Source organism: Oryctolagus cuniculus, chromosome 13 (assembly GCF_051225735.1).
Source record: "Oryctolagus cuniculus isolate XC-2025 breed Fujian yellow rabbit chromosome 13, ASM5122573v1, whole genome shotgun sequence".
NCBI lineage: Eukaryota > Metazoa > Chordata > Mammalia > Lagomorpha > Leporidae > Oryctolagus > Oryctolagus cuniculus.
In genome coordinates this window covers 1,441,374-1,458,538 of record NC_142879.1, presented here as the reverse complement: position 1 = coordinate 1,458,538, position 17,165 = coordinate 1,441,374, and the positions used below count along the sequence as shown (strand labels likewise).

Genomic DNA, 17,165 nt, shown 5'->3' with positions numbered 1-17,165 from the left:
TATGGACATGGCTGCCATTCCATTCGTTTTTGTCCCAGGCTTGTCTCCCCTCCTGCTTCTATCCCATGGCCTAAACACAGCAAGAGTCTCCCAATGAAGCAAACAGGAACAAAACACAAGCCGGGCCCACAATCCCTCTCCAGCAACCTTCTACTGTCTCCCCTCTTCTCAACCACACTTTCCAAACTGCGTCCTCCACTGCTGCTCACTGCTCATTCATTGCCACCCAGGCCCCCTGCCACTGCCGCCCATCACAGCCTGCTCCCCGACCGCCAAACAGGGCCAGCAGCCTTCAGTCATCAGAACCGGATCCCTCTGCTTTCTGAGTCCCTGGTATCTCTCCAACTGCTCCTTCGCAGTCTCCTCCGTTCAAAGGCCTTTCTCCTCCCACCCTCTTTGCCAGCTCTTTAATTCTTGGCTCCCACATGGCTCCTGCACATTCTATTCTCACGGATACAAATCTTTACTTAGAAATATATCCATCCAAATATTTGGCTGCTGAATCAAATAGGGTAAGCAGTAGAAACACACTGATGAATAAGAAAACCTGCCCTCACAGCGTTCACAGCCAAATGAGGGAGTCAGGTACAACATGAGACCAGGGGAGAGGAGAGGGGGCAGGAAACCGAGTCAAGCAAAACACACAGCACAAGCCAACTGAATACCCTACATGTAGGTTAAGCCTCCTTCCCTAGATTATTTTTTTTAAGATTTATTTATTTATTTGAAAGTCAGAGTTACAAAGAGAGAGAGAGAGAGAGAAGGAGAGAGAGAGGGGTCTTCCATCGGCTGGTTCACTCTCCCAGATGGCTGCAACGGCCAGAGCTGTACCAATCTGAAGCCAGGAGCCAGGAGCTTCCTCCGGGTCTCCCACATGGGTGCAGGGGCCCAAGGACTTGGGCCATCCTCTACTGCTATCCCAGGCCACAGCAGAGAGCTGGATGGGAAATGGAGCATCTGGGACTTGAACTGGTGGCCATATGGGATGCCAGTGTTGCAGGCAGTGGCTTTATCCGCTACGCCACAGTGCCGGCCCTCCCTTGGTCATTTGATGTCACTTTATTTTTGTGATAAAACCAGCAGCAACACAGTATATGTAAGAATATGCACCACTTTTTCAGATGAGATTATGAAAGCAACAGAAGTTTTCAAGTGATCTAAGGTTCCAGATTAGAAATAGCTGAGCCTATCATTACTCTTTCTAAAAAGGCTCAGGGGTGGGGGCAGTGGGAGTGATCAAAAACAGGTAAATAGGTTGGCGCTCTGGTGCAGTGGGTTAAAGTCCTGGCCTGAAGTGTTGGCATCCCGTATAGGCGCCGATTCTAGTCCCGGCTGCTCCTCTTCCAATCCAGCTCTCTGCTGTGGCCTGGGAAAGCAGTAGAAGATGGCCCAAGTCCTTGGGAGACCCGGAGGAAGCTCCTGGTTCCTGGCTCCTGGCTTCGGATTGGTACAGCTCTGGCCACCGCAGCCATCTGGGGAGTGAGCCAGCGGATAGAAGACCTCTCTGTCTCTGCCTCTCTCTGTAACTCTTTCAAAATAAATACAATAAATCTTTAAAAACAAAACAGGTAACCAGAAAATGAAAAAACACAAGAGAAAAAAAAACAAGTTTAGTAGGTACCAAAAGACCAGAAAACAAACTTCTAAAGAATAAAGGAAGGATCACAAAAAGTAAACCAAACATGGTCGGAACACCGCGTAGAACGGCTGGGGATAACATCTCTGCCCGAGCCAGGAGTCCTCAGTGGGGACGACAGAGAGGGAAGGGCTGCTGGCTCCACACTCTGGGAAAGCGCCTGGCTGGTTCAGAGGAGTCGCAAGGCGCAAGCAGAGGAACCCGCATTTCAAAACATGAGTGTGTGCTTGGCAATTTCTCTGTGAAACTGCATCCTGTCTCCACACAGGCTGACCCCCAATGCTTGACGTGGCGGCAGCTTCCTAAGTCTGGATGGGTGACTCCATCACACACAAGTACTGACCACAAGGCATCCACAGGAGTCACTGAGCGAACAACACCTCCTGTTCGCCCCAAACTTCAATCACAGAACTGCAAACTGGCAAAGGAACCTACAAGCACGTGTCCACTCTGCTCTTCAGATGAGCAAGCCAAGGAGTCACCGAGAGTTGGCCCCATCCGTCAGCGGAACTTTATAGCATCATTCCACTTCTCTGAGCCATTCACTCTAGGCCAAGAAGCAGAGATATTCCTTTATCCTAATACAGCAACTGACGACAAAGCCTTCTTTCTGATTTCCAGTCTCAGAATAAGGACAACTATTCTGACCTCTGATGTGGACAAAAACCTACAGCACAGCATAATGGCACATCTTTAACCAGGGATTGGTTCTGCTTGAGACACCAAGCTTTAACCAGTTAATAAACTCATAGCCAGTCTCTTCTCAATTCACTCCAATTATACTTCTGCTGAAGACACCGAAAGTTGTAAGATGAGAACTAGCATTTACATAACATTGTGAGTGGAAAAAACACACACTGCCATTAGATAGTGACTTGCCATCAGTCCTACTAATGTTCCTGCCTCGTCTTGTGAGGCCCCTCTCCTGAGTGTTCTCCCTCCGCGACAGGGGCTCCCTTTCCGCTAAACCTGCTCCCATCTGCATCACCCCAGGTTATCACGGTCGTCATGAAATTCAGCCTGCCGCTGACCTTCCCAGCTTGCTTCTCCAATTAACCTATTTGCCATCTCGACTGAGACATCAGTCACTGCTCTAATCTAACAGGGACAAAGCTGCTGTCCTCCGGTGAGCCCCATCGGAGCACACGGTACAACTACTCAACCAGCTGCTCAGGCCAGTGACTTCTCGGTATCCTTTACTCTGACACCACAGATCCAATCCAGTCAAGTCTTAGTGGCTATGCTGCAGAGGTCTACCTATTTCTCTGCACTGGCACAGGAGCATCCTAATGGGCTTCCAGCTGTGACCCCAGTATCACGGTCCTCTTAACAAAAGCAAATCTGAACATGTTAGTCCCTTGCTTATTTTCCAACGGCACGCAACTACACTTAAAATCAAAACTCAAAATCTACATCTTGCGAACAGGCCATATAAAGATCTAGAATTGGTCTACTTCCTTAGGCTGGTGGTTAAATTTGCAGTGCATGTAACCAAGGAACTACTACCTGCTTCAAAGACCAATTATCAACATCATAACCTAAAACTGCAAGTGAAAAGCCCTGACGCTGGTGCCTAAACTAACACGGAATGTAAGCAAAACTTAACCACTGCCTGTGAAGTGCAAGCAGGGAAAATCAATGCAGGCTGCTTAAAAATTAATTTCAAAATTAAATTACCCACATTTCCCCTTTATAAAACCATTTTTGAGACATTTAATGTTTATATCTTCTAACAAAATGCTTTTACAAACATTATACCCCCTCAAAAAAAAAAAGATTCTTGCTTTACTTTCTTGAAGATTTCAGCTTACCAATGTCCAGTTAAATCCTTGAACACACGTCACCACATCATAAAGGTTAAAGGTCACGAATCACTTTCAAAGGGCCAGCACTGTGGTGCACAGGGTTAAGCCACCCACCAGCTGCGCTGCTGGAATCCCATGGGCGCCAGTATGAGACCCCGCCGCCCCACTTCTGATCCAGCTCTCTGCTGATGGGCCTGGGAAAGCAGCAGAGACGGCCCCGCCCCCCACTGGGACACCCAGATGGAGTTTCAGGCTCCTGGCTTCAGCAATTTGACGAGTGAACCAGTGGATGGAAGATCTCTGTCTCTCCCTTTCTTTATAACTCTTTCAAATAAATAAACAAAAATAAATCTTAAAAAAAAAAATTGCTTTCCAGGATGACAAGCTCATCTGGATAACAGCCACTCTAGAAATGCACTGCCAGTGGCTGCCTCCCGGCCTCCGGCGGCTGCACCACCTCCTTCCTGCTCCTCTGCCTCCCAAGCCATATTCCAGTTGTCTTCTGCTGCACGGGACGACGAGAGATTGGAGTCAGAAACAAGACAAGTTCTAAAACTAGACTCTGCTTCAGAAACTGCAAGCGCCCGAAACGTCCACAGAAGCTGTTTAAGTGCCTACGGAACTCTGGGAGAGCAGAACACGGCTCAAAGCCCAGCTGGGCAGACAGGGCCTTGGTTAACATCCCCCTGAGCTGAGACCGCGTCACTATGACTTTTTATTAACAACAAAACAATTTTCTCATCTTAAACAACCCTCAGGCCGGCACCGCGGCGCAGCGGGTGAGCAAGCATGGAGCCCACTTCCTGCTAACGTGCACTTTGGGAGGAAGCGAGGACGGCTCAAGTACTTGGGTTCCTGCCATCCACGCATGTGGAAAACCCAGACGGAGTTCTTAACGATGGACTTCAGCCTGGCCTATCGCCAGCCGTCGCTGTCATCTGGGGACTGAACTGGCAGCTCGGAGATGCTTCTTTCTGTCTCCATTGCTCTGCCTTTCAAGTAGATCAATTTGAGAAACATTTAACAAAATCTTGGGGCTGGCTCTGTGATGTAGCCGGTCAAGCTGCCGCCCGTGACAAACACATTCCATGTGGGTGCCAGTTCACGACTCAGCTGCTTAACATCCGACCAGCTCTCCACTAAAGGCCCAGCCCAAGCGTTTAGGGTCCTGCACCCACGTGGGAAGCCTGGATTGAGTTCCAGGCTCCTGGCATCCTCCTGGCCCAGCCCTGGACGTCACAGCCCTGAGGGACTGAACCAGCGGATGGAAGACCTCGGTCTCCCCTTCTCCCTCGGCAACTCTGACTCTCAAATAAATAATGAATCTTCTACAGAAAACTTTGTAAGCATTATTTATAATAGTTTCACATGTCCAAATTTATAGTCATGCTATAATTTACCTATTACCCTGTTACACGACACTGGTATTTTCAAATGTCAAATTTGAACTGATTATTCATTTGCTTCCTCAGGTGTGATTATTATTAAATATATCCGCTGACTATGGACAAAAGTAAAAAACTGCCAAGAAGGAAGCTAAACCTAATAACTTCTCTACTCCACAAAACACTAAACAAGTGAACAGAAGAAACTGGGGGGAAATGTTACAAATGATGATCCTTTGGGAAAACAACAAAATATATTAACACCATTTCAACTTTTACTAATCTAATGATTTCAATTTGAAGTGCTAGTCCTCAGGAAATAAGCCAATATTAGAGAAAACACTTTATGCTATGCATATATTTATTAAACTGTTTAAACAAAGAACTCATATTTATATAAACAGATACAAAACTAGATGTACAGTACTATCTTAATTATGTAAAAATATATAAACACTGGAGATATTAAAGTGGCAATTTATCTTGAATGGGGACATTCATGAAAAAATTTTGGGACACTGGATGCCTTTCAAATTTCTTAAAACATGCATTTTTTAAAAAATATTTATTTATTTATTTGAAAGCCAGAGTTACACAGAGAAGGAGAGGCAGAGAGAGAGAGGGAGGGAGGGAGGGAGGTCTTCTATCCACTGGTTCACTAATTGGCCACAACAGCCGGAGCTGTGCCGATCCGAAGCCAGGAGCCAGGAGCTTCTTCTGGGTCTCCCACGCAGGTTCAGGGGCCCAAGGACTTGGGCCATCTTCTACTGCTTTCCCAGGCCATAGCAAAGAGCTGGATTGGAAGTGGAGCGGCCAGGACTTGAACCGGCACCCATATGGGATGCCGACACTGCAGACGGCAGTTTTATCTGCTATGCCACAGTGCTGGCCCCAAGTGTTATTTTTAAGGTCAGAAATACAAAACAAAACGCCCACAGTATCTATAACGTATTCACTTTTCATTTACACTGGGTATCTCCTAAACGGTAAACCACCTGTCCTAACTGCCTCGCGCCCCCGCAGCTGGGCTGTGCGCTAGCACCATGAGCTCGACAGCCATTGTAAAACAGCAAGCGTGAACATGTGCACACCGGGCCTCCTCCAGAAGTACCAACTTACGCTGTAAAAACTGGCCTAAACTTGAAAATGTCCTGAGAATAGGAAATGTACTTGAGTTCTTTAGTGACGAACTGTGACAAATGTTCAATCCGAGTAAACATGAATAAATGATCCCCATTCGCTGACAGCGCTGATGTCATCCAGCCCTCGGGCCCTTTTCTTCTGCTTCAAAGGCATGGCAAGGGGCCGGCGCTGTGGCGCAGCAGGTGAAGCCGCCGCGGGCAGCGCCGGCAGCCACAGTGGTGCCAGTGAGTCAGTCCTGCTGCTCCACTTCCAGCCCAGCTCCCTGCTTACGCGCCTAGCAAGCTGCAGAAGACGACCCCGGCACTGCAGGGCCCCTGTACCACACGGAGACCGGGAAGGAGCCCCGGCTGCTGGCCTCAGTCTGGCCGGCCCTGGCTGTTGTGGCCATTTGGGGAGTGAACCAGAGGATGGATGGAAGACCCCTCTCTCTCTCTCTAACGTTGCCCTTCAGTGTTAACATAAATAAAATCTTGTTATTAAAAATGGGTGCGATGGGAGTCTTCTGAAAGATCCTGCTTACAGTGGAGAAAAGCCCACGATCAGAAGAAACAAGCCTGCTTCTCCCTTCACCTGGCCTGAGACGTTCTAGCCAGACGCGATAAGGAAAGTGAGGAAAAGCCACTCCGTTTCGCACAGGCTAGTAATGTTTCAAGATCTACATAAACTCCGTGGTGTAAATAACACCATTCTGAACATTCACGTGAGAGTTTCAATCCTGACTGCATCTCATCTTGCACAACACGGCTGCTCTCACCGTGACTAAACGCACACGTGAGCAAGCGCTCTGCCCCGGCCGCCAGCTCACTAACACTTTGTTCGTGTGCTACCTCTTCTGTATGCATACATTTATGCCAAAATATCAAACTTTTTAAGAGTGGGAACTCTTTTTTTAAACCACTGTGGTAAACAATTTAAGATGACCTGAGGAGTAGAGAGCTGACCACTAACAGGAGAAAATCAGTATGTAACGAAGAGCTCACCTGCGTGTAGAAGCCACTAGCTGCCTCTAGGAACAGGGAGAGGTTTGCCTGCACTTCACTCCGATTCGGGTTTGCTCGATTCTTTGCCTGGCCTTGCAGTGTTGTGATCTGATTCTTAAAGGCATGATTCCAGCTGAAAACAAAATGTAATTCTATTGGGTACAGCAGTGACTCACAGGGCAGACACTGGTCCCCCTGAGAACAAGAAAGAACTATTTGTTATAATTATGCCAAACTAGACAGTAAGCCTGTATTACAGTTATTAAATACCTTTATGCTCCCCTTTGAACACGACTAGACATGCAAGAGCATCTAACTGGCCTCAGTAAACACTTACCGAATGTTCAAACGGTCAGACTGTGCCTTCGGCTACTAATCTCTCAGAGCCACTAGAGCCTCACGGCCTGTTCAGGGACCCCACTACAGAACCACAACTAGAGTGGCAAGACCAAAGTGAAACAGCTGTCAGCCAATTTCCACACACTGTACCAAAACCAAGCGACTGCAGCCTGTCAGGTGACGTGTTACACAGATCTCCAGGCGTTCCGCCCCATGCCTCCTGAATAGCTCTCCTAACTTCTCTGAGGATTAACATTTTCTCTAGAGCCTGAAATAGAAGTCACATTTCAATTTTGGCTCTTTAAAATAAACAACACAAGGCGGATATATAGTATACCAAAATGCTATTATAACATTGCCTCCAACAATCAAGTGACAAAAAAATAATCACTTTCAATTCAATTATGGTGAAATAGGGTCTCTGACTTGAAAATCACAGGGAGAAAAATATCAACAGCAAACACACACGAGGAGTCCACATTCCACCTGCAGAGTACACTAGTCTGTCAGTAGCAACTTCTGAGACCTACAGCAGGGGTGGGGACCTTTCTTCTGCCGAGGGCCATTTTGATATTTAAGAAAACCATTCACAGCCATACACAATGACCAACGAAAAGTAAACTACTATGGATTTACTGAATTCTAGGCCTGCCTGTGGTTGCCTTGGCAGGGCGAGAGGCTCCCACCCCTGCTCCCGCGTGCTGGGTTTGTTAATCCCTCAGCACAGTCACTCTCTAGTGTTCCTGACGACAGCTCCCCCCTGACTCCAGTACCACAGGTGTGGACTGACTGGCTGTGGCCGGCCTCTATTACTAGACTGAAGTATCTAAGAAAGCTGTGCACGATGGGAGAAATCAACCCTCACCACCATTTAGGGTAATGGGCTTTATTAGGCAGAATGTTCTGAACTGACTTTAAACTTCCCATCAGGCAACCCAAGGGCCTACACAAAAGATCTTTATGTACTTTAGAATCTGGTTCTATGAATTTCACCCCTTACAAAAAGAACATGTGGAATAGCTTAAATACACAAAATATTTCTTTGGTTGTGTGGGGGGGGATACTAATTTGGTGAAAAAGAACTTTCTATACAAGGCAAATACATTTTTCTCCAGAAACAATTTATAGAATCACATTTAGCAAGTTAAGATTTCCCCAAAGCACGCTTGCATCTTTTCTTTCAATCAGTCAAGGCTTACATGTGGGGCTGAACACACAGCATCCAGCACTCTGATATTCCTTCCCTAAAAGAGCCATCCTTAACGAGATTCAACTCTAAATCTTTTTCTCAACTCCGAAGACTGTGTCTAAAATAATATGGCCATATACTCTGTTCCGACAGAATCGCAAATATTAGAATCTGTTTCCATTGAAAAAGCTTACTCTGAGGTAGTTTAAGCAAATAGCCAAACTGTTTCAAAGCCATGGTGCGCTCCTTGACCTTGCAGGCTGCCCCACACAGCATACTTACAGATCCTGCTCTACTTTCTTGTCTAGAGCGTACTCCAAATCAGTCACCAGCATTCTCTGGTAGAGGTCTTGCAGAGCCTGCCTGGAAGTCCAGACCTCCGCCGGCCCCAGCTTAGAATCTGAGTGATAAACAGAAACACAATGACAGACGACAATCAGACGGTCCAGCCTCGTGCCTGCAACGCTTCCTCCCCTCCCTAACCCCAAAGGAAAAGGAGTGTGTCCCTGGCTTCACAGGACCACCTTCCACAGGTCCACCTTTCAGCTGGTGACCAAACCTGCCTTCCAACGCGCCTGTATTTGTCTTTTACTCTGAAAGGAGGCCCCCACACACGCCCTGTCTGCCAGAGTCCTGGGAAGCCCACAGCATCAGCGCCGCCGAGCTGCTCCATTTAGCAAGTGACAGCAAGGCACTCTGACGTGCCGCCAACGAGCAGTCCCTACGTGATGCTGCTGCACGCAGCCGCCACACCCCACGCAGCAACCCAACCCCGGCCCCGAGACTCCGCCCAAAAGGAAGTCCTCCCTAGGTTCTCAACCACAAACAGGTTTGCAGGTTTATCCAAACCTGCTTACATCCACTGACAGCAAGAAAACGGGCTGCATTCGATGAGGAAATCACATCTCAGCTGAAGCCCCCGGGCAGCCCCACGGCCCCCGCACAAGTCAAACCCCACTACTTACTGGGGTGCTCACGGCCCAGAGGCAGTGGCACAGAGCACGGTGTTGCCCCGCGCACTGTTCATGCCACGCTCTCAGTGCCAACCCAGGAGCACGCCGCAGCAGCTCACGGCGCCACCATGCGCAGCTCGGAGACGAGGCGCTACACCAACTGGGGCTACGCTAAGTTGTTCTTTGGATGACAGTATCAGTACCGTGACTGTGGTTTTACAAGGTGAGCCAAAGGCACCGCGACGGCCCAATTTCCCTTGGACTGTCAATCCTGGCGGTTACGGACACCACAGCAGTTTAATTCTTCACGGCCCCACGGCGCAGAGCAGATGCTGGTCACCACGTGGGGGAGAACCGTGTGTCTGCGAGTTCTGCAGCTAACGCCTGCTCCCAGAAGCCCTCAGCCATCTTCCAAGTAGAGAAAGGGAAGCCTGTGAGGTCACTCACTCAACTTCAAGACTCTCAGCGCAGTTCTGCAAATCCTTTTTTTGAAGGATTACCTACTACGCAAGTGTGAGTAATCAGAAATAGGAAGAGCATTTCCCCAGGAAGATATTAACCTAACACGGTAAGATGTTTGGTTTATGCAGATTCGAATTCATATGGAGGAGGAACTATTTTTTCTGTATGCTAAATCACTGTTAAAAACTAAGTGATTACATACTTAGAATTAGGTAATATTCAATTCAGTGTGACATGTGCTATATAAAGTTCCTGACAGGTTCAAGTAAGAATTCAAAGTACAAAACAGTAACTATTTGAGGCCAACAGCAAGCTGTCGTCCCTCTGGCACCTACGACAGGACTCAGTGCTACGACAGACAGGAGAGAGGCTGTTCTTCCGTTAACCTGACGACACGGAATCAGTGTGAGAAAGACACAGTCCAGTACCTGTCATGTCAGCCTTCAGGACTTCTGCCTGCCTGCAGAGGAAAAGGAGAACACGAGTTAGAACAAACCAGGCCGACCCAGCCCCAGCAACCCTGGAGAGCATGTCGCAGCAGCAAGACACACGGAGGCTGCACGCGGCCTCGCTGACGCAGGATCCCCTGCGACTGCACCTGCTACCTGCAGCGCCCTGTCCTGCTTCCTTCCAACCCTGAGTGTCAAAGACGACATCAAGTGGTGCTTATTAAACTAAAATACTGCCAGGAAATCTCACTGTGTCTCTGGAACTCACAGGCACTCTGTTAATGTCCACTCTCCCCAAACTGCTGCTTCCTTCTCCTCCTCACCCCCAGCCCTGACCCTCCTCTCACTTTTCGCGGTAAAGCGACAGCGGCATCACACCTCTCGTTGAACACCCAGCATTCCACTTAGGGACACTCTGTCTAGCCTTTCTTAAGGTCTCATTTTTCTGATTAAACTTTTAACTTTGAACAGTTCTGTGTGTGTGTGTATGTGTGTTTACAGATTTGTTTATTTATTTGAAAGGCAAAGTTACAGAGAGGGTAAGACAGTGATCTTCCATCCGCTGGTTCACTCCCCAAATGGCTGCAACAGCCAGGAGCCAAGAGCTCCTTTCAGGTCTGAAACGTGGGTGCAGGCCAAGCACCTGGACCATCTTCCGCGGATTTGCCAGGTACACTGGCAAGGAGCCAGATCAGAAGTGGAACCTCCAGAACCCAAACAGATGCCATGTGGGATGCTGGTGCACTTGCTATGCCACAATGCCAGCCCCTTGTGGCTGTGCTCATACTTTCTTTCTTTTTTTTTTTTTAATGATCTGTCTTATTTATTTGAAAGGCAGAATGAGAAACAGGGAGGGAGCCATGACGGTGTCTCCTGAACACCTACATACATCAGTCAGCTCCAGAGAGCATCCAATCTGCTGATTTTCCCTTCTCTCCTTTTCTGTCACTCTCACTGAAGTTGTAACCATCCCTTGGCTGGAGGGTAACAAAGCCACCAAACTGTTTTCTCTACTTCACTGCTGCCTCATTTTATTCTGTCCTCCACCGGCCAGCAGAGGGGACTCTGGAAAGCAAACCTAGCCTACCAGCTGCCCACTTAAAACACTAGGGGGGCCAGTGCTGTGGCAGAGAGGTAAAGCCACCTCCTGCAGTGCTGCATCCCATATGGGCACAAGTTCAAGTCCCAGCTGCTCCACTTCCGATCCAGCTCCCTGCTATGACCTGGAAAAGCAGAAGATATCCCAAGTGCTTGGGCCCCTGCACCCGTGCGGGAGACCCAGAGAAAGTTCAGGGTTCCTGATCAGCTCAGCTCTGGCCGTCACGGCCATCTCGGCAGTGAACCAGCAGATGAAAGACCTCTCTCTCTCTCTTTCTCTCTCTCTTTCTCTCTGCCTCTAACTCTGCCTTTCAAGTAAATATATCTTCAGAAAAACAAACAAACAAACCCACTAGGCTGACTTTCCACCGCTCCTAGGGCAGAGACAAAATCTTTACTGGAATGTCCTACAAAACCGACAGTCTCCCAGCCACACACTCCACCTGCTCTCCTCCCCTCACCACCTGCCCAGCCCCTGCCCCGACTCCGGCCAGCCGGCCGGCTTCTCCAGTGCACCTCCCCTCCTCAGGAAGCCCGTGTAGATGAAGTACACCCACATCACTCTCTCAAGGCACATGCACGTTCTTCCTGGCACACATCAGACTTCCAGAATGCTCACCACCACCACAACCCGCCTAGCAGCACAGTGCCAAGCACACAGCAGGCACTCAACCACTCTTCGGTGAAGCCAGTCACTTCCTCTCCTTCATGACCTCACTCAGGTGGAATGGAAAGAAGCTATCTCACAGAGAGGAGGGCAGACGGGTGCTTCCTGAGGAGGAGGTGGGGGCAGGGGACCAGTCACTGGGTGACAAGTCACAGACAGCTAGAGCAAGCTCTGCCGCTCTACTGCTCACCAGGGTGACCACACGCTTGGCTAACAACATGGCACTGAATATTTGAGAACAGCTCTAAGAGAAGAAACTTGACAATGTGTAAGGTAATGCACCTGCTAAATACCATTACACAATACATACATGCATCAAAATATCTCACTGTGCCCCATGGGCTGCACAGTTACTACATATCACCTAAAAAATAAAAAGGTAAATATATAAGCTTAAGAGACGTACATTTTTATCTTTTTTAGAAGATTTTATTTATTTACTTGAAAGCAAGAGTTAAAAAGAGCAAGAGAGAGAGAGAGATCTTCCCTTTGTTGGTTCACTCCCCAGATGGCCACTGTGGCCAGGGCTGGGCCAAGCTAAAGCCAGGAGCTTCTTCCAGGTCTCCCGTGTGGGTGCAGGGTCCCAAACACTGGCCCCAAGAGATTTCCTTCCTTCCTTCCTTCCTTCCTTCCTTCCTTCCTTCCTTCCTTCCTTCCTTCCTTCCCTCCCTCCCTCCCTCCCTCCCTCCCCCTCTCTCTCTCTTTCTTTCTTTCTTTCTTGACAGAGTTATAGACAGTGAAAGAGAGAGTCAGAGAGAAAGGTCTTCCTTCCATTGGTTCACCCCCCAAATGGTTGCTATAGCTAGCACTGCGCCGATCTGAAGCCAGGAGCCAGGTGCCTCCTCCTGGTCTCCCACGGGGTGCAGGGCCCAAGCACTTGGGCCATCCTCCACTGCACTCCCGGGCCACAGCAGAGAGCTGGACTGGAAGAAGGGCAACCGGGACTAGAACCAGAGCCCATATGGGATGCCGGCACCACAGACGGAGGATTAACCAAGTGAGCCATGGCACTGGCCCGAGATTTCCATTAAAAAAAAAAAAAAAACAAAAACAGAAACAAAAAACTTTGACATGAAAGCTAGAGAATATTAAGGTTCTAAATTTCTACAGTAAATTTTTTAGATAATCTATTAGGTACTTATAATTAATTGTGGATTTTAATTTCATAAAAATGTAAAGCGAATTCTTTCATGCTCCCCAGCCTTCAAAAAGCTTCCAAACAAAAGAATCATAACCGAGTGCTATGAAAGAAGCCAAAAGATTCATGAAAACTATCAGTATAAACAAACACTACCCAATAAACAGCTACACGCAGGCCTAAACCGTCGATCACATCCAACGCCATCACTCAAACAGCCTTGCTTCAGCATTCACTTTGGGGGTAACTTCCGGTGTTAAAAGAATTCTTTGCAAGGCTGTTGGCTATCTGCTCCTAAATCCCAAGGTCATGCCACTTGATACGCACACCACCTATTCCACCATGCCGATGCCACACTTTCTCCCTTCCTCCCTCCAAACCCTCCTGGACCGCTGCCGCTGCTTTATGAACCCACAGCTCCCTCTCCAGGGCCGACTACGCGGCTCTACTGGATTCAAGGACCTCTCCCTCCTTGCCTACGCTGCGAAGTTACAAAGCCTCTACTTCACTCTGTTACCACTTAGCAACACATCCTTCTTAGAATCCTGTATCTAAGGTTTCCTCATTCCAATCAAGGTTTACTTGTGAAGACAAAATCAACAAACATACAAACTTTACTAATATGTAATAATTTGTCCAAGAAAAATGTAATAATGAAAGTACAACAAAAGCGTGTGAGGGTAAAGCGTCTGCGACGGTGTCTGAGGAGCAGTGGGCTCCACCTCTGCCGTCTCCCCCAGGTTCTGAAAGGGGCACAGGTGACTGACTCCAACAACCTAGGCTCCGCTGCAGTGACAGACAATAAATTCAGGAAAACAGAACTCAGGGGACAGGTGCAACGCTCGTTTATTAATAAGGAAACCGAAGCGCTGAGAGAAATAACGTGCCCATGGCCACAAAGCAGCGTCAGTTTGTTCTTTCTGATTCCAAAGGCCAAGTTGTTTCTATTTCTTTCACATTAGAATAAACAAAGTTCTATGACAAAAACGAACATAGGCTTAGCCACCTGTTTCATGCTGTCAATTAAACAACAATTAAGTCAACTAACCTAAAACAAAAACATCTTTTCATAAAAGAAGGAAACGGAAGCTGACGATATTATCAGGAAGCGCACAGCAAGTGAATGTCACCCTGTGACAGGGGGTCAGCCGGCGCATGAAGTCCCCTTTCACGCTGGGCTGTCTCTGGGGAGTTTTGTGGGTGCACAGCTGCAGCCACCATAGACACACCATCTTCCTGCTCGTAGCCACACGGCACGGGGGCGTGGCCACCAAACACGAAATAACATTGGCTCCTCTTGAGGGAGCAGATGAGTAGGAAGTCTAAATTCTCAGATGAAGTAGTCTTCCCATAGGAGGAATTTTCAACAATTTTGTCTTCAGAGTAAAGACGGTTTTTATTCGTATGTTAAACTCGTCACAAAGGGGACAATGTTTAAAAAAAAAAAAAAAACAGCCTCATATAATTGGAAGCAGTTAGCTCTTATAGGCCATGTTTATTTTTGACTGAACTGATTGGCAAACTGTTTAAAACAAGGCTTGGCGTCTAGTATTCATTAATTGTTTTTTTTTTTCTGTATCCCCAAAGTAGTTATTCAGACAGGTAAGAGGATTATTTTGTTGTTTCAAAGATTTATTTTATGTATTTAAAAGGCAGAGTTAGAGAGAGACAGAGAGATCTTCCAACTGCCAGTTCACTCCCAGATGGCCACAACAGCCAAAGCTGAGTCAGGCTAAAGCCACGAGCCAGGAGCTTCTTCAGGGTCTCCCACGTGGGTGCAGGGGCCAAGCACTTGGGCCATCTTCTGCTGCTCTCCCAGACACATTACAGAGAGCTGGGTAGGAAGTGGAGCAGCCGGGACTCACACCTGCATCCACAGGGGCACCTGGAAGAGATCTGGAAGCAGCTCCCGACTGGTCAAGCTCCAGCTGCTGTGGCCACTTGGGGAGTGAAACTATGGATGGAAGATTTTCTTCTAACTCTGCCTCTCAAATACGTTTTTCACATACATACATCCCAGGAATCCTTATCTCCCTCCCCCTAAATAACTGTTTTCTTTTTTTACAGTACACAGTATCAAGACATCAAATCAATGGCGTTGTGTGGACTAGCACAAATTTGATTATTTCATTATTATGTTTATATAAACACTGTGCTCAGTGCCCAACTGGCTAAGTTCAAGAACTTCCAGATTGACATGAAGTTTCCAGCCAATGCCTATACAGACAAGAGCTTTAAATGTATTTTCTTGAAAGGGGTGTGGCAACATTTCTTTTTATTCTTAACTTAAGCTAAAGAAATTAACTAAAAGAGTGAATAAATCAAGAATCTAAGAATTGAAGTCACCATGCTTTTAATAATAAAACAGCACTGTCAACTATAGTTTTAAAACAAACTTTTTTTTTTTTTGGACAGGCAGAGTGGACAGTGAGAGAGACAGGGAGAAAGGTCTTCCTTTTCCATTGGTTCACCCCACAATGGCCGCTGCACTGCGCTGATCCGAAGCCAGGAGCCAGGTGCTTCTCCTGGTCTCCCATGCAGGTGCAGGGTGTGGGGAGCAGCCCGGACTGGACTGAGTTACTGGAATTAAGACTTATTCTATGCATCTGCTCTCCCACAATATGGCACTGGGAGAGAAGTAAACAGCTTCCGCACAGCTGCCTCCAGTTCAACCAATAAACTGTAGGACTTGCTCCTGATTGGAGGAGAGCAGCATACTCGGCGTGTGATTGGCGGAGGAGGACTATAAAGGAGGAGAGAGACGGCATGCACCAGGAACATCTAAGGGGAACATCTAGCTGAAGGAACACCTGTGCAGCCCCCAAGAAAGCCGGCCGGCGGTGTGCCGCTCCCCTGCGGAAGTGGGGAATGTGGCCAGGGGGAACTGCCCTTCCACGGAGGTGGAAGGGATAGTAGCCAACCCGGGAAGAGATAGCAGCAAACCCGGGGAGGGCCGAGCAGACGAAAGAACAGCGCAGGGTCCTGTGTCGTTCCTCCACGAAGAGGGGGAGCGACACAGGGTCCAAGGACTTGGGCCATCCTCCACTGCCCTCCCGGGCCACAGCAGAGAGCTGGACTGGAAGAGCAGCAGCCGGGACAGAATCCGGCGCCCCAACCAGGACTAGAACCTGGTGTGCCGGCGCCACAGGCAGAGAATTAGCCTAGTGAGCCGCGGCGCCGGCCTAAAACAAACTTTTAAAATACTAAATATACAGTCTCAGCCGGCGCCGTGGCTCAATAGGCTAATCCTCCGCCTTGCGGTGCCGGCACACCGGGTTCTAGTCCCGGTCGGGGCGCCGGATTCTGTCCCGGTTGCCCCTCTTCCAGGCCAGCTCTCTGCTATGGCCAGGGAGTGCAGTGGAGGATGGCCCAGGTGCTTGGGCCCTGCACCCCATGGGAGACCAGGAAAAGCACCTGGCTCCTGGCTCCTGCCATTGATCAGCGCGGTGCGCCGGCTGCAGCGGCGGCCATTGGAGGGTGAACCAACGGCAAAGGAAGACCTTTCTCTCTCTGTCTCTCTCTCTCACTGTCCACTCTGCCTGTCAAAAAAAAAAAAATACTAAATATACAGTCTTAATTTATTAAATGAGAAATAAAACATTTCTATCAAGCAATAAAAGAAAAAATCATTAAAAGGCTGAATAAAATCTGAAACATTCAGTGAGAGTCACATATGTCCAAGGCTGACAATGAGCGAGACAACATAATCATCACTTTTTTTTTTTTGGACAGGCAGAGTGGACAGTGAGAGAGAGAGACAGAGAAAGGTCTTCCTTTGCTGTTGGTTCACCCTCTAACGGCCACCGCGGCCGCCGCACCGCGCTGATCCGAAGGCAGGAGCCAGGTGCTTATCCTGGTCTCCCACAGGGTGCAGGGCCCAAGCACTTGGGCCATCCTCCCCTGCACTCCCTTGCCACAGCA

At 48.3% G+C, this 17,165-nt stretch overlaps 1 protein-coding gene across 7 annotated transcripts in view; it reads right to left on the bottom strand.

The window, feature by feature from the left end:
- The window catches only part of SMG7 (SMG7 nonsense mediated mRNA decay factor), a 77,040-nt gene that overhangs the window by 24,795 nt on the left and 35,080 nt on the right, over positions 1-17,165 (bottom strand). For 5 of the 7 annotated variants that reach the window (XM_051841430.3, XM_051841429.3, XM_089311965.1 and 2 more), the window contains 3 exons: positions 10,321-10,352; positions 8,760-8,877; positions 6,950-7,082 (listed from right to left, as the gene is read on the bottom strand). In XM_051841430.3, coding sequence (XP_051697390.2) covers positions 6,950-7,082; positions 8,760-8,877; positions 10,321-10,352 — 283 coding nt within the window. The remainder of the gene's footprint in view (positions 1-6,949; positions 7,083-8,759; positions 8,878-10,320; positions 10,353-17,165) is intronic. The other 2 variants (XM_089311966.1, XM_051841431.3) reach the window with 2 other exon arrangements.